At 34.3% G+C, this 27,749-nt stretch overlaps 1 protein-coding gene across 4 annotated transcripts in view; it reads left to right on the top strand.

The window, feature by feature from the left end:
* The window catches only part of SLC12A2 (solute carrier family 12 member 2), a 105,737-nt gene that overhangs the window by 26,970 nt on the left and 51,018 nt on the right, over positions 1 to 27,749 (top strand). For 2 of the 4 annotated variants that reach the window (XM_035290958.3, XM_035290957.3), the window contains exons 2-10: positions 491 to 610; positions 1,855 to 1,930; positions 2,220 to 2,315; positions 17,958 to 18,097; positions 20,560 to 20,670; positions 22,087 to 22,195; positions 24,994 to 25,121; positions 25,222 to 25,306; positions 27,276 to 27,404. In XM_035290958.3, coding sequence (XP_035146849.2) covers positions 491 to 610; positions 1,855 to 1,930; positions 2,220 to 2,315; positions 17,958 to 18,097; positions 20,560 to 20,670; positions 22,087 to 22,195; positions 24,994 to 25,121; positions 25,222 to 25,306; positions 27,276 to 27,404 — 994 coding nt within the window. The remainder of the gene's footprint in view (positions 1 to 490; positions 611 to 1,854; positions 1,931 to 2,219; positions 2,316 to 17,957; positions 18,098 to 20,559; positions 20,671 to 22,086; positions 22,196 to 24,993; positions 25,122 to 25,221; positions 25,307 to 27,275; positions 27,405 to 27,749) is intronic. The other 2 variants (XM_008991590.5, XM_002744636.6) reach the window with 1 other exon arrangement.

Below are 27,749 nucleotides of genomic sequence, written 5' to 3'. Positions count from 1 at the left end.
TATGAATGAATCTTGGGTTCCATGGGATTCCTGCTATCATGGATTATTAAAAAACCATATTCATTGGTGATAAAGAGGAGTTTTAAATTGTTAATGTTGAAATTTCAGATGTAGGCCTGGTGGCAACTAGGTGATGTAAATTTGTGGCCTAAGGGAAGAGATCTGAATTGATCGACTTAGTGACCCTGTAATTAGCAAACAGGAGTCATTGTTTCCTCCAGACACTACCAAAAGTGTAGCTAGAATTTGGAATTATTAAAATGGATTTACTGTCATGGTGAGATTTAAATTTTAAGAAATCTCAGTAATTAAGGTTTTCTTCTAGTTTATTTGTCCTTTCCTGGGGTATAATATTTGGAAAACCTTGATTGTTGGAAATCTGTACTGTGTCCTCTTAAATATAGTTAGATGTATTTAGTTATGTTTGTTTTTATCAAGTGATTTTAAATTTTGAATGTTAAGCATCATTCACATTTCTTTTTATAACCAGGAACCTTTTGAGGATGGCTTTGCAAATGGGGAAGAAAGTACTCCAGCCAGAGATGCTGTGGTCACATACACTGCAGAAAGCAAAGGAGTCGTGAAGTTTGGCTGGATCAAGGGTGTATTAGTATGTATATATAGACTTAACTTTAGAGTTACAGCATATCTGTTGGTTATAAAATCTTCCTAATGTTCTCATCAGTTCTCAAGAGAACTGTTTTTTCACTATTTTAACTCTCTTATCTGAGTGCCATAGAAAACCAAATTAATAGCTTGTACCTCCTTTGCTTTTGGATATTAAATTCAGTAAAGGAGATATGACATTTATTTTGCCAAATTATTTTTGATTATATTCTATATAATGTGTTACTGAGCATATTATGTTTCATTGCCTCTTGTGAATCTCATTTACTGTCACTTTTCAGAAATTAATTATGAAGACTATCAAATTGGGAGCATCAGAATCAACAAGGCTGAGCAGGGAATAGAGCTGAAATATGCCTGCTTTATTTCACACTACCCCCATTATATTTTGAAGAGAAGCATATAGAAGTTAGCAAGCAAGAAAGGAATACAGGAGAAATGCTTAAGTGTTGAGTTCACTTTGCTGCATAGGTTTAGGTGATTAAGGTTCATATTTCTGTTTTTCTGTTTGAATAGGCACTAAGGAGCTGACTAAAATAGGCTAGATTGCCTTCTCATTGGGACTTTGAAGGCACTTAATAGGGGTTGTATTGGAATTTCAGGGAGAAGTAGAGGGAAAAATAACAGTTCTAGTAGTCATTTTATTGCCTCATCTATAAGGTGAATGTGAAGCTTCAGGTAGAATTGTTGCTTATTCTTAGATTTTAGTGTTTTGTAAGACTATGTTCTGTGTATGAACATAATACAGTGAAAATAAATTGGGGAAACTTACAACTAATTTAAATTTTTAAAAATGTGAACAGTTGGCATTTTGTATTGACAAATATTATGTAATATGTAAATCTGCTAAAGAAATTATGAAATGAGGATGTTATAAAAGAATAAGCAAAAGTTAAACTTATTGATAAAAAGGAATATGCACTACTTTTTACAGGGCTGGATTTTAAAAATATTTCTTGTATCTTGTTCTGTTGCATCTGCTGCTTCAGACAATTGTGATGCGTGCATTTATTTTCATTGTGTTTATATTAACTCAACTGTAAGCTCTTATTAAGCTCTTTATAAAGACTATTAAAGAAAGGGTGGAGTAGGAGTTAGGAGTGGAGTTAAAACTACTTAATCTTCTGTAGTTTCAAATGCATGTCATTGTACTTTGGCTGGTTTAATGATTACTATATAATGTTTGATTATTCTTCCTCTGTGACTTGGCCTCTTTTTCCCTTTTAGGTACGTTGTATGTTAAACATTTGGGGTGTGATGCTCTTCATTAGATTGTCATGGATTGTAGGTCAAGCTGGAATAGGTAGGTGAAGTTATATCCTGCTTGATTTGAGAATAATAAATAAGCAAAATGAGCTGTTAACCTCATAAAACTCAAGCAATTAGAGTCATTTTGAACTGTGTGTTTCTTTATATCAGATTATTGTCTTCATGTTCCTTTTTCATAATTCTGATTTGATTTTTCTAAAATGAGATAAAAATTGGGCAATTTATAACTTGAAATGTAAGTTCAGTATTCTTAGACCAACCAGTTTTAGACAATGGCATGCTTAAACAAGGGTATAAGTATTCAATCTTCTTTCTCTGTAAAGGTCTGTCGGTCCTTGTAATAATGATGGCCACTGTTGTGACAACTATCACAGGATTGTCTACTTCAGCAATAGCAACTAATGGATTTGTAAGAGGAGGTAAGTTGAATCTTTTTGTATCATCATCATCAGATTACTCTTACAGAGATCTAAATTGTATTTTTAATTATTATTATTTTTTTTATACCTTAACTGAAGGAACATATTAAGTCTATATGGACAAGAAAGTTGCTACTGAGCACTTCCAGACAAGTATATTTCAATGTAAATTTTATATAAACTCATACACATATGCTTTAAGTTATTCAGAGTGTTTCATAGCAAGAATGGAGCATTTACTTTGGTCTTTTATCCACTGGGAGGCGTCTTATTGCCTCCTCCAAGGCTTGCCCTTGGATCAGTGAGCAACATGCTACTAGTATTTGTTCAACATTGTATTGGGGTAACCTCATTTCCCACCCCATCCCCTATTAAGGGAAACTAAGGCAGTATACCTTCCCCATAATCTAATAGCATTGTGTGAGCTATGCTTGGGACTGTAAATTTATTTATTTATTTTGAGACAGAGTCTCACTCTGTCACCCAGGCTGGAGTGCAGTGGCATGATCTTGGCTCAGTGCAACCTCCGCCTCCCTGGTTCAAGTGATTCTTCTGCTTCAGCCTCCCAAGTAGCTAGGATTACAGACATGCACTACCACGCCTGGCTAATTTTTATTTTTATTAGAGACAGGGTTTTGCCATGTTGACCAGGCTGGTCTTGAACTCCTGACCTAAGGTGATCCGCCTGCCTTGGCCTCCCAGTGCTGTGATTACAGGTGTGAGCCACTGTGCCTGGCCCTAGGACTGTAAATACCTTCACATCTAGCTTTCTGTGGGCATGCTGAGGCCTCTCATTAGAATCCATAAGATCTGCCTTGTAAGATTTCACCCTCCCTAGGAAGAGGACCCAAGAAACTACAGGAGAATGGACTCTGAAAACAAGATCCCTGAAAACAAGAAGAAAAGAATTCCATTTTCCAAATTAAAACTCCTTTCTTGGATTGAGAAGATCCCTGGAGAAAGGAGACAAAATGTCTGCCAGCACCTGTAAAGTCATCATAGGAAGTCAACTGAGAAAAGATCTATTTCATCTTCCTCAACTATTTTGAATATCCCTATTTGACATTATATAACACAGTTTCCACTTTACCTGCATCAGGTATTTGGGTGTGGGAGGGAAAGAGAGAATCAGATTGAGCTTTTCATTTTTCACCATTGTCTTTATATGTTTTAGACACCAGAGGATCCAAATCACTGTGACCTTTGGAGGCTGGTATCTTGTATCAATATGATTATGACTATGCTGAGCATGTATCACTGTTGACTGAAGTTTTATGCTTCTGTGAATCTGGATTGAGCTATATTGGGATATACAATGTGGATATGTTCAGCAGAGCCAGTCAGATAATGTTGAGAAATTCTTTTTGGCTTCTCGTGAACTGGGTACTCCATGCTTCATTTCTTTCTGCCATATATGGGATTGAAAGTGGGAAGAGAAATGGACTGGGGTGTTACGTATTTCTAGGGGATGAACAAATCAAAGAATTTCTCCTTTTCCTCAGACCTTAGAATCTAGGCTGTGAGCCCCAAAACGAATGGGGCATGAAGCCACTGGCAACGTGAACTTCACACTTTTCTCCATTTGAATCAGACTTTTGGAAGGTATAGATTTTCCAGGATTGTGACCAAAAAGCCATTTCTTTTTTCAATACCATTGATAGTGTGTGTGTATATGTGTATATATGTGTGCATGCATATATATATGTGTGTATATATCTTTACAGATACATGTGTCTCATAGACTTTATGTCCAGTCTTCTATCTTGGAGTGGCAGGGACAGTATGAGAATGTAGAACCACCCATGCAGATCTGTCCCAAAAAATAACCATATGTTATAATTTTGCTTGAATTTTCTTAAAGGTCTATTAATAAAGGTAGAACCTAGAGGGTTAAAAACCTTTTGGAATTCTGTTATGAAGTGTTTGTACCATTAAGAAGGTAATACATTTGCTGAAATAATGAAACCCAGAGAAGATGAAAGAGAAAGTGAGTGACCAAATACTATGAAGCTTTATTAGAAGGCATTCATTTTTCACTTGTCGGTGACTTTGGACATCTGGATGGTCTTTATGGAATACATAAGAGCTTTTAGTGAACGTAAGCCCCTTCTGTCTCCTCTGTATTTGACTCAGATTTGGAAACCCCTAATGTGATTTATTTTGGTATCATAAGAAAAGTATTTTCCACGTGGGAGAAAGTAGATACAGGCATAAAACTGAGATCACATTATACCTGTATTCAGGATTCTAAACTGAAAGTATTAGTCTTAGAATTTATCCTGAAAGTACATATTGTTTAGCTTTTTTCATTAAAGTGACCTGTAGTAAATGACCAACCTAGTGGCAATAAGCAATTCTTATGCCCATATTGTATATTTCCACTCAAAAGAACTAGCAGACTTTAGAGAAAAGGTTGATTGCTTATTTGAGCAGGAAATGAGCTTAGTCATCTTTTCAGATCCAAAAGTGTTGAAAACAACTAATTTTATGTCAAAAGGACCTAAGAGTCAATTTAAAGGAGCTAATACAGGCTAAAGTTTGGATAATTTGAACAGCATTAATGGCGATAAATGATTTGGATGAAAATATATGACTAAATCCATAAGTTCACAATGAAACAAAAAAAAAATCTCACTTTTTACCTTTGAGACATACTAGAGAACCATCTTATGAAAATAGATGAATAAAAATAATCTAGCATTGAATCAACTCCTGAAAGATTTCTTTCCTGAACTCAAGATAACCAAGAAGTCGATGAGATTTGTTTTTCAGATAACTGCTCAACATAATAAGTGAAGAAGGAAAGAGAATTAGAATATTACAACTTTATATGGATCAAAGACTTAAATCTAAGACCTGAAGCAATAAAAATTCTAGAAGACAACATTGGAAAAACTCTTCTATACATTGGCTTAGGCAAAGAATTCATGACCAAGAACCCAAAAGCAAATTTAACAAGAACAAAAATAAATAAATGGGACCTAATTTAACTAAAAAGCTTCTGCACAGCAAAAGAAATAATCAGCAGAGTAAATAGACAACCCATTAGCAAACTGTGTGTCTGACAAAGGACTAATATCCAAAATCTACAAGGAACTCACTCAAATCAGCAAGAAAAAAACAGTCCTGTCAAAAAATGGGCAAAGGACATGAATAGATGATTCTCAAAAGAAAATATACATATGGCCAAGAAACATATGAAAAAATGCTCAACATCACTAATTATCAGGGAAATGCAAATTAAAACCAAAGTGAGATACCACCTTACTCCGGGAGAGGTGGTTATAATTTAAAAAATAAAAAACACAGATGTTGGCATGGTTGTGAAAAGGGACCACTTTTACACTGCTGGCGGAAATGTAAACTAATACAACCACCATGGAAAACAGTATGGAAATTCCTTAAAGAACTAAGAGTAGAACTCCCATTTGATCCAGCAATCCCCCTTCTGGGTATCTACCCAAACAAAGGAAAATAAGTCATTATTGACTTATTATTATTGACTTACACTTGCATACACATATTTATAGCAGTACAATTCACAATTACAAAAATATGGAACCAACTTAAATGCCCAGCAACCAATGAGAGGATTAAAAAAAATGTATATATACACCATGGAATACTATTCAGCCATCAAAAGGAATGAAATAATGGAGTTGGAGACCGTCATTCTAAGTGAAGTAACTCAGGAATGGAAAACCAAATCTCATACATTCTTTCTTGTAAGTGGGAGGTAAGCTATGAGGATGCAGAGGCATAAGAATGATATAATGGACTTATGGATTCGAGAGGAAGGGTAGGAGGTGGGTGAGTGATAAAAGACAACACATTGGGTACAGTGTACGCTGCTTGGGTGATCGGTGCACCAAAATCTCAGAAATCTCCGTTAAAGAACTTATCGATGTAACCTAAAACCACCTGTTCTACAAAAACTATTGAAATAAATTTTTTTATAAAAATTTCAATTCTGTAAAGCTTTTACTTGTTAAGAATACCTGTGAAGTATTGTTTCCCAACAAATTCAGTCTGAATCACATCATGCCATATATCTCCCAGAAACATTTTATAGAATATGCAGGGGAGGGAGAAATTTGTTAAATGATACTATAGGGTGATGACAGAAAATTACACACTGGGAATCTCAATGGAGCAAGGAATCTGTCTTATTCAACAAAATTAGAAGGCTCAAAAGAAGAGGAGAGGGGAGTTAATGGTTTAAAAAAAACTTGAGATTCAATGTATAGGTATAGTTCTGTTTAACATTTTTAGCTACAAACTATGTTTTTTCGTGGTATCAAGAGTGCCTGAGTTGGATTTCTTACTTGATTTTGACCGCCTACCTTGTAAGGGCTCTTAGAGAGGATGATAATAGAGCTAGAATTATCTAGAGGATTGGGGTCTTAAAAGGAAACTGAGAAATGCTGGGGGAAGAGTGATGTCTGATGAACCCATCTGAACTTTGTGTAGACTGAAAGTTGACTTTTAAAGGAGTTAATAAAGAAATAACATTTTCTTAAACTATTATTCAAAGGTTGAGGAACATTGTGGTTACTTTTTAGTAATTTAATTCAAAACACCCCATTTTAAACTTGATGCATAGTTTTAAAAAAATAATGTTAAGAACTAATTTGAGGTAATGCCTGTTTATCTTGATTCTTAACTGAATTATAACATGTATTCATATTAATTGAATAATGTCTTACTCTCATCCTGAAAATTGCATGTTTGCAGCTTTGCAGACGTATGTGAATTCAATGAACTTTTCCTAGTGTTGTGTACTTTTTGCCATAGGAGAGATTTAATATTACTAATTAATTTTAACATTGGCTTTAACAGTAAGTTTCAGAGATTAAATGGATAGCAATCTAGAAAAGTTGTACTTTGTTATTAACTTGTAACAAATGTAATAAGGTGCAATTTTGAAGTCTCAGGCAAAAATAGTAATGGAAACATGCAAGGTTTCTGAAAAAGTCAAAATGCAGAAAATAAAAGATGCTTAGTTTCAGGCTTGATTCAGTTTTAGTAGTGATTTTTAGTAGTGAATTAGGAGGTACTAATTAAAGCTACTGGAAGCAGGTTAGAGAAGCATCACTTCAGTTCCCTGCCTTTCATGGGGTAAGAATAACAGTGCCAAGGAAATGATAGAGTTTACTTTATTTCTGGCATAGTCCCTGCCCGAAAGACACATTAATGCTCTTCAGATTATTGCAGGCTATGGGGATTTTAGAGTCCTTTCCTGTTCTACTAATCATGTCAGTGCTCTTGAGAGCTTGGATTTTATAGAATTTTCATGGATCACGTGCATCAGGTTTTGCAACTTGGATGGTGCTGGTCAGCAGCCACCTTCACTCAGATCTGCATTTCCTAGATTATGTAGACCAGAGTTGTCCCATCTTTAATTAATCCATGAATTTACACTCACTTATAGAATGGAGGACAACTGCAGGCAGCGTTTCATAAGATGAAGACTATAAATTCGTGGTTTTAATTCATACTGTATTATAAGAATTGAGCAACAGAACGGAAAGATTCCTCAACCATTTTATCTTTGGGGGCATTTAGTTTACTTAATTAAAAGCAAATGTCAGTACCTTTTCAGATAAAAGCCTTGGTTACATAAAACTTTAGATAGGTAGTTCTGAAGTTTCTAAAATCTAAAGTCAACATAAACTTGCTATTTCGTGATGAAGACGAAGTGTTATGTTACTTGTACTTTAGTCAATGAACAGACAATTGTTGAGTGTTTTGTTACAGACATTGGGTTTATAACAAAGAAAGACAAAATGTTATTTTCTGGGAACTTATATTCAGATAATAATAGTAGCTATTATCTTTTGAGACCTAACTGCTAGGCATGATACCTTGGTGTTGACATATGTTATCTTATTTAATTCAACATTGTGGTTAGTCACATTTATCATTTACATGGGTAGTAAGAAGAAAAAATCAATTATACCCATTTTTTAGCAAAATTAATTTTTAGCAGATTCTGCTGGTGAATTTTAAAAATTTCTATATAAGTCACAATTACCTTTAGATAATTTACTCATATCTGTTTTACTTTTCTCTGAAATAATTGAATACTTCCTCATTTTTGTAAATAGGTAAAGCCAAAAACATTGGGAATAAGGAAAAACTTTTCCAACATACTGTGACAGAAAAGTGCTTTCTGTATTTGAAAAATCAGATTATCACTGATGGTCAAATTTTTTTGTTTCATTCATTGTATCACTATTAATTCCTACCATTATTTAGCAAGGAGTTATAAGTTAGAATTCAGCTCCATAGTTCCTTTTTTAAATAGCTAATTTCTTTGAAAATATAAGTTTTCAGATCAGTGAACTATTTGAAGCAGCTGTAAAATGCAGTGTTATGAGGTTTATTAGATTTAACATAACATTATGTTTTCAGTTCATTAAAACACTGTTTCTATACTACAAATAGCTCAGCTATGAATTTGGAAAGTAATATAATATTCAACATGGAATTTTTCTTTACTCATTGGTGACCTTTCAGTTTTGTCAGTTTATACAGTTTATTATTACTAATACCTCAGCCTGGTTCCAAAATTCTTTGCTGCAGAATTAGAGTTATAATTTAATTGAATTATTCTGGTAATCATTCATAATAAGATAACACCTGATCCTGGTTGGAAGATTGCATGTTTGTCACTTCACCTTTTCCTATTTGTTATAATAATGGTAAGAAAATAGAGAAAATTTGCTGAACATTAACAGGCAGACAATCTCCTCATTTTTTATTTATAGTAAACCAGGGTACTAGAATGTAATTTTGTTATTGTCACCCTTTGATTCATTCCTCAATACACCAAGAAAACTTTATTTTTAAAATATATTCACTTTCTATTGCAAACAACAGTGAGTTTCACTTGTTCCACATCTGTATCCTCACCAACAGTTGGTGTTGTCCTTTTTATTTTTTATTCTACTATGTATGTAGTGGTATCTCATGATGGTTTTCATTTGTACTTTCATAATGGCTAAAGATGTTGGGCATATTCCCATGTACAATATGTGTCTACTCAAATCTGTAGCCCATTTTTTAAGGGTTATGTATTATATTTATTGAATTGGAAGTTCTTACTATTGAGTTTTGAAAGGTTCTAGATAAAATCAGATATATGATTTAGTTATTTTCTCTGATTATATGGCTTGTCTTTTCATTCCTTCAGTGGCATTGTTAGAAGAGCAGCTCATAGTTCTAGCAAAGTCCAGTTCATCACTTTTCCTTTTTGGATTGTGCTTTTGGAGTGGTAGCTAAGAAATTTCCCCCTACCCCGGGGTTCCAAAGATTTTCGTCTAGAAGTTTTATAGCTTTAGGTTTTTACCTAGATGTATTAATATTTGTAGCTAGCTTTTGTATATACTATGAAATGTGAATCAGAATTTATATGCATGTCCAGTTATTCCAGCACCATTTTTTAAGATGATCTTTCTGTTTACTTACCTTTGTGCTTTTCTCAGAAATTAGTTGACCGTAAATAAACAGCGTAGGTCTATTTCTAGACTCTGTGCCATTTCATTCATCTTTGCAAAAGCCCTTATGACTTACACTGTTCATGAAGTTCTGCACATTCAGTAATAGCAAGTACTACTAGGATTTGTTTTGATTTGCACACTTCTGACTCCAAACGTGGATTTTCCCCACACAAACCAGTTCCCCAACTCTCAGGACACCAGTTGGGTATCCAACAATTCAATTAAAATTTGACACTAATTTTGCAGTTGGTGCATACCCTATAGGTTAAGGGCTGTGTCTTTTTTTTTTTGAGACGGAGTTTCGCTCTTGTTACCCAGGCTGGAGTGCATGGCGCGATCTCGGCTCACTGCAACCTCCGCCCCCTGGGTTCAGGCAATTCTCCTGCCTCAGCCTCCTGAGTAGCTGGAATTACAGGCACACTCCACTGTGCCCAGCTAATTTTTTGTAATTTTTAGTAGAGATGGGGTTTCACCATGTTGACCAGGATGGTCTCAATCTGCCGACCTCGTGATCCACCCGCCTCGGCCTCCCAAAGTGCTGGGATTACAGGCTTAGGGCTGTGTCTTACTAGACTACGGTTACTTCAGATGCCAGTTGCAATTCCAGGCCTTCTGTACTTCTGACCAACTGGCTTTATACTGGGGGTTTCTGCAACCCCTACCTCAGGTTTGATAATTTGCTAAAATGGCTCATAGAACTTAAGAAAACATCTTACTATCATCAGTTTATAGTAAAGGCTACAACACAGAGCCAAATAAAAGAGATGCCTAAAGCATGGGAGAAGGAATGCAGAGCTTCCATGACCTCTCCACATGCCACCCTCCTAGCACCTCTGTGTTCACCAGCCTGAGTTCTCTAAACCCCTTTGTTTACAGGGTTTTTCCTTTATATAGCCATGATTGATCAAATCATTGGCCATTAAATGATTAGCTCAATTTCTAGTCTTCTCCCTTCTCTTCTCCCCTGAGGTGTGAGGGGTGGGAGCTGGAGTGAGTAATGGGGATACTGAAAGTGCTAACCCCTGTAATTACATAGTTGTTTCTCTACCACATAGCACTGTCCAATCCGGAAGCTATCTAGGGGCCCACTGAGTCACCTTATTAGCATAAACTCTGGTAGATTTGAAGGGGCTTATTTTAAACAACAAAAGATGCTTCTCTTACCTTGTCAGTAAATTCCAATGGTTTTATAGGCTCTGTTGCAGTTACCTTGGATGAAGACCAAATGTATATTCTTATATCACAACATCACAACAGGGAAAATATTTTCAGTATTTTGTCTGAGTTTAAAATGGAATTGTGATCAGGTTTTATTTTTACCAAAGGATTTTAAATTACTTAACTCATACAACAATAGTAAGAGATAGGTGAGGTAGTCATTTTAGTTTTGATTTTAGTTATGGGACTAAATAACAGATTGCTTGAGTCTTCTCACAGCTTTACTGCTCATTTATGACATGAAGTTACCTTTCTGTATCTTAGCCTTACTATGTGTGAAATGAGAAGTTTGGCCTGAGGACTTCTGAGATTAGTACCGGGATTCTGTGAGGTGACACATATGGACCACAGTGGAAGTATATGGAGAGGGTGGTAGGTGGCAAGAAGGAGTTTGGGTCATTTCCTTGATATTCAATGATGAGGAGCATCTTTTTATGTGTTTATTGGCCACTTGACTATCTTCTTTGGTGATGTATTCACATCTTTAGTCAATTTAAAAATTGGGTTGTCTTTTTGTTACTGGTTTGTAGATTTTTCTATATATCTAGATGTGTTATTAGGTTTGACATAGGTATTGTGTGTATGCGTTCTTAGTCTGTGGCTTGTCTTAACATTTTTATCATTTTCTTAATGTCTTTCAATGAACTGATGTTTACCATTGATGAAATTCAGTTTCTCATCTTATTTTATGTTAGCGCTTTTATTATTCATGGTGGAAATATTTGCCTATCCCAAGGCCATGAAGACATTCTCTTATATTTTCTTCTAGAAGCTTTATAGTTTTAATTTTTAGATTTTTATCTGTGGATAATCTCAAATTAATTTTGGGATATAATGTGAGATGGAGGGTGCAGTTTTTCTCCCCAACCTTCTTACCCCCACCTTTATACACAAATCCACTTGTTTTGACACCATTTGTTGAAACAGCTATCTGTTCCTTACTGTTTTTGGTAACACTGTTGAAAAGTCAATTGTCTGTATATTATCTCTACTGAATTCTGTTGCATTGATTTGTTTGTTTATCCTATGCTGGTACTACCTTGTCGTGATTGCTTAGCTTCATAGTAAGTCCTAAGTCTTCTAACTTTGTTCTTCTTTTTCATAATTGTTTTGGCTTTTCTAGATCTTTGGCATTTTCATATAAATTTTTGATTTAGGTATGCTAACTTCTGCCAGAAAAAAATTGGATTAATAGCCTAAATATATAAGGATCCCAAACAACTCTCTGGGAACAAAGTCTAATAATCCAATTTTAAAAATGGGTAAAAGATTTGAATAGACAGTTCTCAAAAGAAGACATACAAATGGCAAGCAGGCATATGAAAAGGTACTCAACAACATTGGTCATCAGGGAAATGCAAATCGTATCCAAAAAAATCAGGCAGTAACAAATGCTGGAGAGGATGTGGAGAAAAGAGAACTCTTGTACACTGTTGGTGGGAATGTATATTAGTGCAACCACTATGGAGGACAGTTTGGAGGCTCCTCAAGAAATTAAAAGTAGAGCTACCCTCTGATCCAGTGCTGTATATATACCCAAAAGAAAGGAAATAAGTATATTGGAGAGATACCTGCACTCCTATGTTTGTTGCAGTGCTGTTCACGATAGCCAATATTTGTCAACTGTGAATAGAGATGGTTTTTACTTTTTCTTTCAAGTCTCTAGGACATTTTCTCCTTTTTTTTGGCCTGTTGAACTAGCTAAGACCTATAGTTCAATGGTGACTAGAAGTGGTGAGAATAAACATCCTTTCCTTGTTCCTAGTCTTAGGGGAAATAAGTTCAATATTACTGTTAACGATAAGGTTTTAAAAGATGTCAGTTATCAGATTGAGTTTTGCTTCTGAGTTGCTGAGATTATTTATCATAAGTGAATAATGATTTTTTCATGATTTTTCTGCCCTGTTGAACTGCGTGGTTTTTTTCTTCCCTTATTCTATTATCACAACTTACTTATTTTTTTCTTCTAAAACAACCTAGCATTTGTAGGATAAACTTTGAATTAGAGATATTGTCCTTTCTGTCAGATTTTGCTTGCTAATACTTTATTTATTTATTATTTTTTGAGGCGGAGTCTCACTCTGTGGCCCGGGTTGGAGTGCAGTGGTGCAGTCTCGGCTCACTGCTACCTCCACCTCCCGGGTTTAAGCGATTCTCCTGCCTCAGCCTCCTGTTCACCATCAAACCTGGCTAATTTTTGTATTTTTGTTAGAGATGGGTTTCACCATGTTGATCAGGCTGGTCTCAAACTCCTGACCTTGTGATCCATCTGCCTCAGTCTTCCAAAGTGCTGGGATTACAGACATTAGCCCCCCGAGCTTGGCTTGCTAATACTTTATTAAAATTTTTGAGTATGATCATAAGGGATATTAGTCTGAAATTTTCTTGTAATAACCTTATTAGACTTTCATGTCAGAATTATGCTCATCTTATGTGTTCCCTTTTTCTCTGTTTTCTGAAAGAGTTTGTGTAAAATTGATCTTGTTTCTTCCTCACCAGTGAAGCCATCTGCGCCTATAGTTTTGTTTTTGTTTTTTTTTTGGCAGGGAGTGGTTACCACAAATATAATCTCTGTCATGTTATAGGGTTACTTCAGTTTCCTGTTGCAGTCACACTTCTGCCACATTTTGTTTTTCAAGAAATTTGTATATTACTTTTTTCTTCTTTGTTCTTGATTAGTCTAACTCATTATCAGTTCTATTAATATTTAAGAATAACTTTTGGCTTTCTTTTTATTCTTTTTTCCATTTTAGATTTTATTTACTCTTCCCAGTTTCTTAAGATAGAAGCTTAGATTGTTTATATATCCTCCATTTTTAGTATAAGCATTTAAAACAAATTTTACTGTAATTTCTGTATTGGGTATATGTCACTAATTTTATGTTGCATTTTTGTTGTCAAATCAGTTCAAAATACTTTCTGATTTCCCTTGTGATTCATTTAAAAGTGTGTTACCTAATTTAGATATTTAGGGATCTTTCATACATCTAACATAGATCTGTTGTGGTCAGTAATATGCAGTGTGCCATTTCAGGTTTTTCAAATTGAGAAATATTTTATGACTGATACCAGTTTTTAATCTTACGCTTTTGATTAGCCTAGTTAGGGTTTTAATTACTGATTAGAGATTTAATAAGAGTTAGGGCATATATCCTCAAATCAAGATATAATAGTGATGGAACTCAGTATTGTCCCTACTTAGTATCTCTGGCATCTGACTAATTATGTTCTTTGCAGTCAGGAGTTAAGGTAGTTTACGGCCAAATTAAGAGTCTCCATCAGGACATTTTTTCATATTGACATCTATATTTGCTTGATCAATAGATTTTTTAAAATAAAATAATTTTTATTTTCTATGAATGTCTTCAGCATTATTAGTAATAAGAGAAAAGCTGATTTACAAGAGTTTATCATACATACTGTATTGGTAAGCAATTAAGTCAGGGAGACCTGAGTTTAAATACAATTCTTTACTTAGCTGCTTACATGACCTTAGCGAAATTACTTAACTTCCCTGAGCCCTAATTTTCTCATTTGTAAAATCAGGATGACAACAGTACTTTAGTAGAATTAAGTTAAGTATATAATATTTAACAAAATAAGGTGTATACCTAGTCTGTGCTGATTAGTAAAAATACCAGAGCCTTTCAGAGTAGTAGATCTTTAATACCATCCATATTGATGTTTTGTTTAAAAAAAAAAAAACTCAAGGAAATAGGAATGGAAGTGGGAATAAATAGGGCAAATAACTGTTGCTTTTCATAGGAAGTAATAGAAGATGATGAGCAGTTGCTTTTATATTCTTAACCATATGTCATTTCCTTTTTCTTGAAAACAATACAAATCTTTTAAAACTGAGTTTTATGTTTTAAGTTTCTATATTTGTGGAAGACTTTTAAATAGTTTTGAAATCTCAGTTACCATTTTATAAAATCAGAACTTTAAAGCACATAACACAAATTTCTTACTTTAATAGATTCTACTGGTGATAATTCTGATTGTAAGGTTTATTTTGTCAACTACTAAACATGAGTATTGACCAATTTCAATAACCTTTCTTTGTGACTTCATTTTCTCATCTACAGAATGAGGATAAATTTTATTTTAATTCATTTTTGCTATTGGGAGTAGATGAAATAATTTGTTATCTTTGAAAATATGTGTTAAATAAAAGCTGATAATTATTGTAGGGATTTTCCTTTTGATTAATTATAATGTGATGTAATATATTCATTCTAGGATCTTTGACAAAATTGTCATATATAAATTAATTCGAGTTTTTAGTGCTCAAGAATATTTCATGGAAAATTTTAAGTCATTTTTTTTCTTAGAAAATCATGAGGCTAATGTTAAAGAGTTAGATTGTTTTGTTTTTTAATTTTCAAGATTATGAAAACCAAGAAAGCTTTAAAGCCATCCCAGTAGATGAGTTTAAAGTGTGGAATATTTGAGTAAATTGATGAGAATCAACTATAAAACCTAATACAGGCATTTTCCAAAATGAAGTTTGCATCATTAGTACTTTAACTGTAGAATATTTTTGTTGGTGCATTTACCTGCTTTAAACTGGGTGGACAATAGAAACAGATATTCAGCTGCTTAATGGCATTTCACTGTATGGTCTTAAGTATTTCATCAGTTTTTAGAAATATGTATATAGCTTTATGTAACTTCAGTATTATTAAAACTGTTTTGATTATGACCTAATGGCCAAATTTAAATTAGAATTTTAGAAGAGCTCTTAAAAACTGCAGGTAAGCATTAGAGTGACCCTAAATCATAATACCAACTTTTTAAAAAATTGTATTTGGTCTCTGGGGTACATGTCCACGTCCTGCATCCTGCAGGATTGTTGTGTAGGTACATACATGCCATGGTGGTTTGCTGTCTCCATCCCCACCCCCTGCCAACACCATCGCCTACATCAGGCATTTCTCTCAGTTTTATTCCTCCCCACCCTGCTGCCTCTGTCCCCCATCCCCTCCCCTCCCCTCCCCTCCACTGTGAGTTTTGTTCCCTTCCTTGTGCCCAAGTGTTTTCACTGTTCATCAGCCACCTATGAGTGAAAACATGTGGTGTTTGGTTTTCTGTTCTTGTGTCAGTTTTCTGAGAATGATGGTTTCTAGGTTCATCCATGTCTCTACAAAGGACACGAACTCATTGTTTTTTATGGCTGCATAGTATCTCATGGTGTATATGTGCCACATTTTTTTTGTCCAGTCTGTCATCAGTGGGCATTTGGGTTGGTTCCAGGTCTTTGCTATCGTAAACAGTGCTGCAATGAACATGTGTGCATGTGTCTTTATGGTAGAACGATTTATAAGCCTTTGGGTATATACCCAGTAATGGGATTGCTGGGTCAAATTGAATTTCTATTTCTAGATCCTTGAGGAATCACCACACTGTCTTCCACAATGGTTGAACTAATTTATATTCCCACCAACAGTGTAAAAGTGTTCCTTTTTCTCCACATCCTCTCCAGCATCTGTTGTCTCCAGATTTTCTGATGATCGTCATTCTAACTGATAAGAGATGGTATCTCAATGTGGTTTTGATTTGCATATCTCTAATGTCCAGTGATGATGAGCATTTTTTCATATATTTGTCTTTTGAAAAGTGTCTGTTCATATCTTTTGCCCACTTTTGAATGGGCAAAGGGTTTGTTTGGTTTTTTCTTGCAAATCTGCCTTAATTCTTTGTAGATTCTGGATATTAGCCCTTTGTGTGATGGGTAGACTGCAAAAATTTTTTCCCATTCTGTTGGTTGCTGGTTTACTCTAATGATTGTTTCTTTTGCTGTGCAAAAGCTCTTAAGTTTAATTAGGTCCCATTTGTCTAGTTTGGCTTTTGTTGCCAATGCTTTTGGTGTTTTAGTCATGAAGTCCTTGCCTGTGCCTATGTCCTGAATGGTTTTGCCTAGGTTTTCTTCTAGGGTTTTTATGATGTTTTGTCTTATGGTTAAATCTTTAATCCATCTGGAGTTAATTTTTGTATAAATTATACAAAACTGATTTTTTTAAGTTAGAAAAATAACTTGCTTCTTGATAGCTCATGTAATATCTTTGTTTATTCTGCCATTTAGACAGAATTTACTAGTATACAAACTACATATCTTTGGGTTACCATTATATGCGGCCATGAGACTTTTTTTGTTTTTTTTTTTGGTCTTTGTATTTGCATTACTAGCAAATTGCCATAATTAAGTAACTAAAATCATACCCACTATGATTTAAAAGTTACATTAAGGCTGAGCGTGGTGGCTGACACCTGTGATTCCAGCACTTCGGGAGACTGAGGTGGACAGATCACTTGAGGTCAAAAGGTTGAAATCAGCCTGGCCAACATGGTGAAACCTCATCTCTACTAAAGAAACAAAAAATTAGCATGGCCAACAATACAAAAATTAGCCAGGCGTGGGGCACATGCCTATAGTCCCAGCTACTCAGGAGGCTGAGGCACAAGAATTGCTTGAATCCAGGAGGCAGAGGTTGCAGTGAACTAAGGTTGCTCCACTGCGCTTCCAGCCTGGGTGACGGTGAAACTGTCTCGAAAAAAAAAAATAAAAATAAAAGTTATATTAAGATTAAATATATAAATTAGAAATTCAGTGGGAAATGGTCTCAGGATCTGTGAAGGGGAGGAGGCTGTAGCCCATTTTAATTTAAACTTTAAAAGAGAAAATGGGAATTCAAATAGGATGATGCTATATTTGATATGGGGAACATTATCTGGATGTTGAGAATTGTTAATAGGTGGTTTATGAAGAATTCTTTTGGTATTTCTGAAAATATACTCACTCACTTGCCTATTTAACTGCTCTGCTTACAGGGGGCATCTGCTTTATGAAAGCTTGTGTAATTAAAGGATAATTTGGCATTTTAAATCCTAATGTTAGTACCTGTGTTCTTTTTTTTTTTTTCAGGTGGAGCATATTATTTAATATCTAGAAGTCTAGGGCCAGAATTTGGTGGTGCAATTGGTCTGATTTTTGCTTTTGCCAATGCTGTTGCAGTTGCTATGTATGTGGTTGGATTTGCAGAAACTGTGGTGGAGTTGCTTAAGGTAATTCACCTTCCTTTCAATCATTCGTTTACCAAATCTTTATTGAGGAATTATATGCCACTCATCATGAGAGGTTAGGAAAGCAGTGATATAACCAAGAGACTCGTCCTTCTTCAAAAAGTTTAGTACAGGAATAGGCAAAGAATAAAATACTATTAGAATGTCAACAGTGGCAACACAAAGGGGGAGCATGTAAGTTACTTATTAGGAATTGGGGTTGCCAGGGAGTCAAGGAAGGGCTGTCCAAGGATGGGAGTCTAGATGTTAGTTAGCAAGCCAATTGGAAAGGTCGAAGTGATATGAGGGGAATAGGGAAGAAAAGGAAAGAAAGCCCTGTAAGGGTTAGAGTTCAGAAAATTACATTTTTGTATGGTTTAAGCACAAATCAGCAAGATATTTAAGAGTAGAGAGAGAAAAAATAATCAGGAAAAGGGTCTTATTTGCATTTAAGTTTGGGTTTTTTTTGGGATTGGGGAAGATGACGTGCCCAGATTTGGGATGTAGGGAAGTGTCTGACCATGGTATAGAGAATGGACTTGAGGAATAACAGCTGGAGATAGAGACCATTTAAAAGATTGTAGGTATCCTGGGAGAGGAGATGGTGGATTATATTAAAACAGTGACTTGTAGGGTGGGAGAGATGGGGGCAAATTTGGGAGATTTTAAATAATGTGAATGAGTGGATTTGAGAATTAATGGGATGTGTGAAATTAAAGAAATAAAATTTCAAATTTATGCACAAATTTCTGACTTTTGAATTTAGTTGGAAGATAATGCCATTTGCAGTGAAATGGAGAACACAGGACAGTTTAGTTTGAATGTGTTAACAAGAGTAGCCATGAATATATCCAAATAGATATATTTGGCTATATTGCTCTGGAGTATAATTGAAGAAGTAAGAGTGAAATAGGATTCCTCAAATATTATTAAATGAGAGGAACCTCAAAAGTAACACTTATAATTGCTCATGTTAGGTTAGGTTGTAACTATTCTACAGTAGCAAATGGTACCTTAGGAAGTATAAAATCTGACAAGAACTGACACCTACCTTGACACTGACCTTTACTTGTGTACACCAAAGTGATGAAGAAAAAGAAGGGCTATAATACAGTAAGTAAGCAGTATAATCATTAGAGTTTATATTCTTTCATTGTTTAGTGTATGTTTTTATTTGATAGTAAAAGTTTAAGATTTACTCTGAACTCTTATCAGAGTATTTAATTATGATTTATACATGTGTTTGTTTCATGGAAAATTTAATTTAGAGAAATATGAAATTTGAAAACTTTTAATCAGATTTATATAAAATATTGAGCTATATCTATAGTCTTCTATTGCATGGTTTAAGAATCTAAAAGCCAGTCAATAGATATATACACTAGTATCATTTTTTTTTTCAAGTAATTGTCAGGTACGATTATCTGAGTGCTGCAGGGAATTTCAAATGTCAGATTAATTCAAGAGATATCAAAATCAAATTTAAAAAACAATGTTTTTTTCTGCAAAGTAGAAAGTACATACTGCTTAATGAAATTAAATGGGGTTCTTGAAGTTGGATAAGGTTGGGAAATAACTTTTCCTACTGTATTGGTTAAATATTAACACTTGCTATGCTTTTGGTTGGCAAAAGCATCTTTGGATCTGGGGGTTTTGGTACCCGAATATTGGTATTAAAGTCATTTATATGGAATTCAAGCAATATTATTCCTCCCTTGTAGTTAGTTGACTTTTATGAAAGAATTTCTTTTTAAAAGCATTAACAATATTAATTTTTTAAGAAGCAAGTTTATAGGATTATTATAATCTATACTTTTGTCAGTTGCAATAGACTACAGTCATCCTAAGTTATCAAAACAAATTATGTTTTAGTGTTTTTTGTGCCTTTTTTTGTACCTTATTTGAGAAGCGGTAGTAATTGATAAATAGCTTTTTACTTACCTAACTGGGATATCATAATCTTTAATTTTATTTTAGATTGGAATATTTTTTAAATGCCATTGATATTAAACTACAAATGAATTTGTTGGTAGAGTGGAAACTGTATGTTTTTGGACAGCAGCAGGAAGGTGTGCGTATCACTTTCTTGCAGTATAAAAGACCATTAGCATGAGTTCACTAATCACAATAAATACAAAATATATTTCTGCTATATAACTTAAAATTCTAACTAGCAGTATGAGTTATAACTTTTTTACTTCCTCGTTAGCAATTCATTTTTTGATTTGTTGAGGCTATATTAAATGTAGAAGTGTCAATAACACATTTATATCTTCGGATGCTTGAATGATAGATACCTCCGTGGTAAACAGTAATTTGTTCCTTTAGGTCTTCCTTTCATTTCTTAAGTAACTATTCAACTTCTACATGTAAGGCACTGTGATAGCTCTAAAATGTTTCAAAAGGAGTGTGAATTTGTATAAAAATAACTAATATTGCTTATATTTATGATTCTTTTTTTCTAGGATCATTCCATACTTATGATAGATGAAATCAATGATATCCGAATTATTGGAGCCATTACAGTGGTGATTCTTTTAGGTATCTCAGTCGCTGGAATGGAGTGGGAAGCAAAAGTAAGTTATGATAGGAACACCTGTAAATACTTAATATGTGAACTTTTAGAGCTTATGTTTTGGGAACACTCTAAAGTATGGTAATATTTCCAGATTCTAATGGTACCTAAGTGGCCATTTTCACAAAAGTTTATGTATAAAGTTATTTTCTACTTGACAAGGTAGAGAATTTTTTAAGATAACACTTAGCCTAGGACCTAGTTAAACATAGTATGTTTTAAATTTTGAATTTCCCACCTCACCCATTCTCCAGTTTTGGAGTATGTAAAAATGCTCAGGTCAGTGTATCAGTCCAAATTAAACATTTGACTTTATAATTTATTTAAAGGTTTAGCTTAAAAATAAATATGGGGCAGTAACTAAAAGTTAATGCCCACACGAGGTAAGAAAAGTTATTCTTGCTATTGAAATTTCAGAATTCATAACTCTGAAAGCCAGTAGCATTGTTTCTCAAAAAAATTGCTGAAGTCACATGTTACCCATAAGCAGAGCACCCAGATGTGTTTTTGTCTCTGAGAATTAGAGCATCATAGCAAAACTGTAGTTTCCTCCAAGTAATGGATATCCACAAAGGTGTTTACTTTTAAAGATCTTATAAAAGTCATGTATTTGTGCCCTATATGATAATGTTTATGAAACCAAAAATTAGGAAAGTCTAAAAGGATATTTTTCAATATTGTTTTTTACTTTAAAGTTATATTAGTATAAAATTAAATCATTTCTTTACACATTTTATAAATTGGCTTTGTGAAAATAACAGAATTTTATACCACTGGGATATGATTAGCATGTATGTAGTTCCTTTTCCCACAGATGACACAGTTCTTCATGAGTTTTCAGTTTTATTGAGAGGTTAAGAGTGGAGAAGGGGAAATGGTAGTTCTCATAGATTGTTTTTCCAATCCCATTGCTACTTGAATGATTTGCGTCCGTATATTGACGTCTTCTTCCTGTACCTTTTCTTATTTTCCTATAGCAATCACATATGCAGCATTATGTTTGGACCATGTATAAAACTTGTGTTTGTGTCCAGCATGTTCTCCATGTCAAGATTGTAGTGCTAAGGTGGAAGAGACAGGAATGAATGATCCAGAATGAAAGCCGATAGTGTTTTGGAATTTTTATCACTTTATGGCTTGTGGGAAGGCATACACATCTTTAACTTGTTTCAGAAATGTAGCATGATCTCACTTTTACTATCTTTTTTTCTGCCAGATATTTTTTTAAATATCTCTTTGTTCATTAAATGCAAATTTATTGAGCAGCTACTTGGCATGTGGCATTATTTAAGGCACTGGAGAATCAGGCAACACAAGACAGAAGTTCTTTCCCTCATGGAAGTTATATTTTAGTGGAAAGGAATCAAGATAAAGAAATAAGATACTTGATTTTAATTTTTAATGTTTAAAATTGCAGGCTCAGATTGTTCTTTTGGTGATTCTACTTCTTGCTATTGGTGATTTCGTCATAGGAACATTTATCCCACTGGAAAGCAAGAAGCCCAAAGGTTTTTTTGGTTATAAATGTAAGTAAAAAAGATTCAATACTTTTTTAAGGGTACCTGTTATAAAATTCTGTTATCAGTTAAATGTGCATTTTAGATATTTTGTAATGGATTGGGTATGGTTTGGTGATTCATCCTAATTTACAATTTAGTTTTGTCCCCTTTATGTATGCTGTACAATTGTAGTAAAAATTACTTTTATTTATATCTTTTTCATTATTAGCATTTTCATTATTAGCAACAAAAGGTGATAGAATATAGAGAAATCAGTGCTGCTAAGAAAAGGAGCTTTTTTTCTCTACTAGTTTTTGGAATTTGTAATTCAATTTCTAACTTTTATTCTAATGTGGCTTTCATTCTTTTAGCGTATTTAAGCACAGCAGTTTAAAAGTGCCTAAGATTGTGAAAGCAACTAGAAATACTAGTTTCTTGATACCATTGCATTTTTCAAGAGTACAAGCCATTTGCTTTTTAGGAGGTCTCTCCAGTTGTCTTATTTATTTTTATAGATTCAGGTTATTCCTTTTTGTCAAGAATGTAAGTGAATCATGTTTCCTCCTTAGTGCATCACATTTGGAGGATGCCTGATGCAGTTTTTTCTATTACTCAGTGGTGTTACTTTTGATTACTTAATCAAGGTTATACCTGCACAGTTTCTGTATTGTGAGGTTGCTGGTTTTTTTCTTTGCAGTTAATAAGTAATCTCCAGAAGAATACTCTGAGACTGTTCATAGGCCTGTCAGACTTCTACCACGTGGCTTCATCCTTAACCCTTCTCACATCTGACTTTTGTTGGTCAAAATTAGTCAGATGGTGCTGGATCCACTATGAGTTTTTTGTTCTCTCCTTTATTTCTCTTAGTCATTCCTTCTCCTTTTTGAAACATGTCTATTTTATTCGATGTCAGATACCCTAGGTGCCTAACTCACTGGTCACTATGTCTAGTACTCCAGTTACCCCTCTTTAAATGCAGAATTGTACAACTATTATAGTGCTGACCTTCTAGCTATATACTCTCCCATGGGTGGTGTGTATTCTGATGGCTCAAAATGCTATTAAGGGTCTGACATGTTTCTATTCCTGAATCTCTCCTTTAAAGTCCAAACGTAATGTATATCCAACTGATTATTTGAAGTCTGTCCTACTAATTTCTTCTCAGGCTTTTCCATCTAAGTAAGTAGTTGAAACCAGGATCTTAGTATTTCCTGTTCTACCTGCGCCTTTTAATTTCTAATTATTTCCTAATCTGTGCATTTATTCTCCCATCTCTAGATTGAGCCTCTGCAGCAACCTCCTAATTGGCCTCCCTGTTTCAGATGTTGAATCTTTCAGTCAGTTGTCCACACATTAATAGTGTATGTCATTTGTGTGTTTCTGACCCTACTTTGGTTTTCCATTGTATTTAGGATAAAACTTAAACTTTTATGAAATATTCATACTCTGTCCCTCAATGGTCACTCCAATCTCATTTAATTCTTTTCCTTACTATAAGAATTTATCTTCTTTTATTTCCTCAAAAGAGCTAAACCTTTTTCTACTTTGGGGTCTTCATACATGTTATTTCTCTTTTCTGGTGTACTCTTTTTCCCTGATGATCACATGCGTGATTTCTTGCTCAGCAAACTCTCAGCTTAAGTATTGTCTCCTTCCTTTTATTTGCTTAGCATTCTGTAACCACATTGAATTGGATTCTCTCTCATATTTCTTATCACAACTCCTTGTTTTCATCAGAACACTTACTACTGTTTATAATAACCTATTTCTTATTTTGTCATTTGCTATTGAGACTCTTAAATTCCATGAAGGCAGGAACAGTGTCTAACTTGTTCATATTGCATCTCTGAGTACTTTGAGATGCTAGAAAGCTCTAGTGCAGGATCTGACACATGTAGATACTCAAGTATTGAATGGATAAATGGATACATTACAGTTAATTGGTTATCTTAGTGTTAGAGATGAAAATGGTAGATCTAGTTGAAGCTTTTATTGTTGTCGAAATAGAAAGGAAATTTACTTAGAGTGCCTTAGTTAATTTTCTGACAGCCTCAGAAATCAAATAGGTCACTAGATAATAGAGAAAGCTGTGGACCAAAATCTATACAGATAGTAATATAAGTCGGAAGCTATCAAAAAATTGGTTCTATATTAGTATGATGTTGCTTTGCTTTTCCTTTTTTCTTTCTTGAGATGGGATCTCACTGTCATCCAGGCTAGAGTGCAGTGGCCTTGATCATGGCTCACTGAAGTGTTGACTGTCTATGCTCAAATGATCCTTTCAACCCAGCTTCCCAAGTAGCTGGGACCACAGATGTGTGCCACAACTACTGACTAATTTTTAAATTTTTGATAGAGACAAGGTCTTCCTTTGTTGCCCAGGCTGATCTCGAACTTCTGGGTTCAAGAAATCTGCCTGCCTTGGCCTCCCAAAGTGCTGAATTACAGGCATGAGGCACCACCCCATGATGCCCCTTTTGTTTTTTTGCCTCCCTTCTTATTTCTTTGACGTCAGAGATTGAGGGGGATTATCCACATTGTGATTTTGCATTGGGCTAGTCATAGTAATTAAATCAGAGAACTCTTGAAACATAATTAATGAGGTGTACAAAAAAATGGGACATGAATCGGATCAGATGATCATTTTGATTGTAAATCATTTTCTCATACAAGAACAAATACTAGAACTAGGAAATATGTAAAAATTTACTAGTTACTGAGACTGAAGAAAAGTTAGGGGTTATATATACCCATTACTCTTGACTTCAATTATTATGGTCTAATCTGCTATCCATTAATTGTCAAAAACATTTTGTTCTCTACAGCTGAAATATTTAATGAGAACTTTGGGCCAGATTTTCGAGAGGAAGAGACTTTCTTTTCTGTATTCGCCATCTTTTTTCCTGCTGCAACTGGTATTCTGGCTGGAGCAAATATCTCAGGTGATCTTGCGGTAAGTATTATAAAGTGCCATATCAATTATATATTTTAAAAGTGGAATTTGTATATTTATTTTTACAGATAGACTTTAAAAAAATCTTCTTGTCTTTTAGGATCCTCAGTCAGCCATACCTAAAGGAACACTCCTAGCCATTTTAATTACTACACTGGTTTACGTAGGAATTGCAGTATCTGTAGGTAAATGGTTTTATATTTTTTATGTGTTGCAGAAATTTCATGATGTACATACTATAAATATTTATTTTTGTGACATTTGCTAACTTTTAAATTCAGAAATATTTCAGTAAAAGACATGGAGTTGCTTATTATAATTCAAAAACAGTTTTTAGAACTAGTAATGACTTCTGTAGACATCTAAACTACCAAATGCTTTATGGTATCTCCAGGATTTTTATTAATTATGGTAAATTAGAAAATCATGTAAAATTGCATTTATAAACTCTTTCACAAAACTGATACATATTTATCAAAAACAATTCATATGTAGAAGCAAATGAATTTTACAAATATCTAAATTTTTTATAATGGTAATTTTATATGTATATATATATATTTTTTTTAATTTTTAAATTTTTTTTTTTTTTTGAGACAGAGTTTCGCTCTTGTTACCCAGGCTGGAGTGTAATGGCGATCTCGGCTCACCGCAACCTCCGCCTCCTGGGTTCAGGCAATTCTCCTGCCTCAGCCTCCTGAGTAGCTCGGATTACGGGCACACGCCACCATGCCCAGCTAATTTTTTGTATTTTTAGTAGAGACGGGGTTTCACCATGTTGACCAGGATGGTCTCGATCTTTTGACCTCGTGATCTACCTGCCTCATCCTCCCAAAGTGCTGGGATTACAGGCGTGAGCCACCGTGCCCGGCCCTATTTTTATACAATATATGAAGATTACTTTAAGGCTCTTAAGCAATGCTTGCTAATTTTTTATTATAAAATCACTGGTTTTAAAGAATAGGACATACTAAGATTTACTTAGGAAAAGTTTTACTAAATTCTTACTAAATTGAATGAAAACAGTTTTAAAATCATGTTATTACTTCATGGATTCATGGTATTTTAGATATTGAAAGGACTTAGGTGGTCAGCCAGTCTCTAATCTTTGTTTTACAGATGAGAGAATAGAAACTTAGAGATTTCACTACCAAAGATAGTGGCATTTGTTTTAGAGAATTGTTTTCATGGCAAAGAAGGTTTTTGTTTATTTGTTTTAAATAAAGGCTTTAATGCTATTTACTATTATTTACCATTAGTTTACATACAGTTTGCATTTGTCAAGTTTTACAGTTAAATTTCTTAAGCATAATGCCAAAGTAAATCTAATTTAATACTAATTTAAAGAATCATAAACTCCAAGCCCATAGACTACACAATATGACAATATGTAGTTTATATTGGATTTGATAAGAGAATTTTATTTTTGCTATATATTCACTGATTTGTTGAAGTCATGACAGAACTGTATTTATAAACTCTGCTGCTATTTGGTTAAATGTAATTTTGAAATTTCACTATGTGACAATATCATGGTGGGCTGAATTGGCCTTTTTTTTTTTTTTTTTTTTTTTGAGATGGAGTCTCACTCTGTGTTGCCCAGGCTGCAGTGCAGTGACTCTATCTTGGCTCACTGTAAGCTCCGCCTCCTGGGTTCAAGCAATTCTCATGCCTCAGCCTCCTAAGTAACTGGAATTACAGGCGCCCACTAGCATGCCCTGCTACTTTTTGTATTTTTAGTAGAGATGGAAGTTTCACTGTGTTGGCTAGGCTGGTCTCAAATTCTTGACCTTAGGTGCTCCACCTGCCTCAGCCTCCCAAAGTGCTGGAGTTACAGGTGTGAGACACCAGTCCCAGCCTGAATTGTCATTTAGAAAGGAATTTGGATTTCATTATCCTTGCTATCCATACACAAATCTCTGAAATTTATTTTGAAAAAACAGATGAATATATATTCTTAACAAAACATATGGGTTCCCCTAAAAGTTTCTAGCATGCTTCTATACATTATTAACTGAAGAAAATTTAGTCTTAAAGTGACATAATTATGTTTAAACTTTAAAATAGTTTGTTACAGCAAATAAACATTTTCTATTTTTATTTTACCTTCTAACACTGCTGGCTTTCATACTCATTTCATTCTGTTTACATTAGCCCTTGAAGCAATAGGAGGAACCAACCCCTTGACGCTGATGTTCAATAGCTACGCCAGTAAAGGCAGCCTCTACAGCAGTGGTTGTTTAGCTCAAAGCAATGGAACCTTTTTTCCCCAAAATATTGCAGGTATAGACTATCAGAATACAAAGCACATGAAAGTATAGCTACTTTAGGGCTGCTGGGATTTGCAAGGCTCTATTCTCCCCTCATTCCCCAGTTGTTTCAGAGGTACCTTTATGGAAACATGGTATTGCAAAGGACTGCTCTGAAAGGTAGATGAAATAATTGAAAAATAAAGAACTACATAGTCTGTCTAGTCGTTAGAATATCCTCCCTTCTCATACCTAGTTCTGTTTATTCAATTTTTGCTGTTACACATGTAATTTTTACCTCAATATATGAAGAAATAATATTGTAAAAGTGCTACAGAAAGTAAAAATCTATAAAGTGTAAAGAATGGTAATTACTATT

The sequence above is a fragment of the Callithrix jacchus genome, chromosome 2, assembly GCF_049354715.1.
Source record: "Callithrix jacchus isolate 240 chromosome 2, calJac240_pri, whole genome shotgun sequence".
Classification (NCBI taxonomy): Eukaryota; Metazoa; Chordata; class Mammalia; order Primates; family Cebidae; genus Callithrix; species Callithrix jacchus.
Note: the sequence above shows the minus strand (reverse complement) of the source record. Positions and strands in the feature narration are given on the sequence as shown.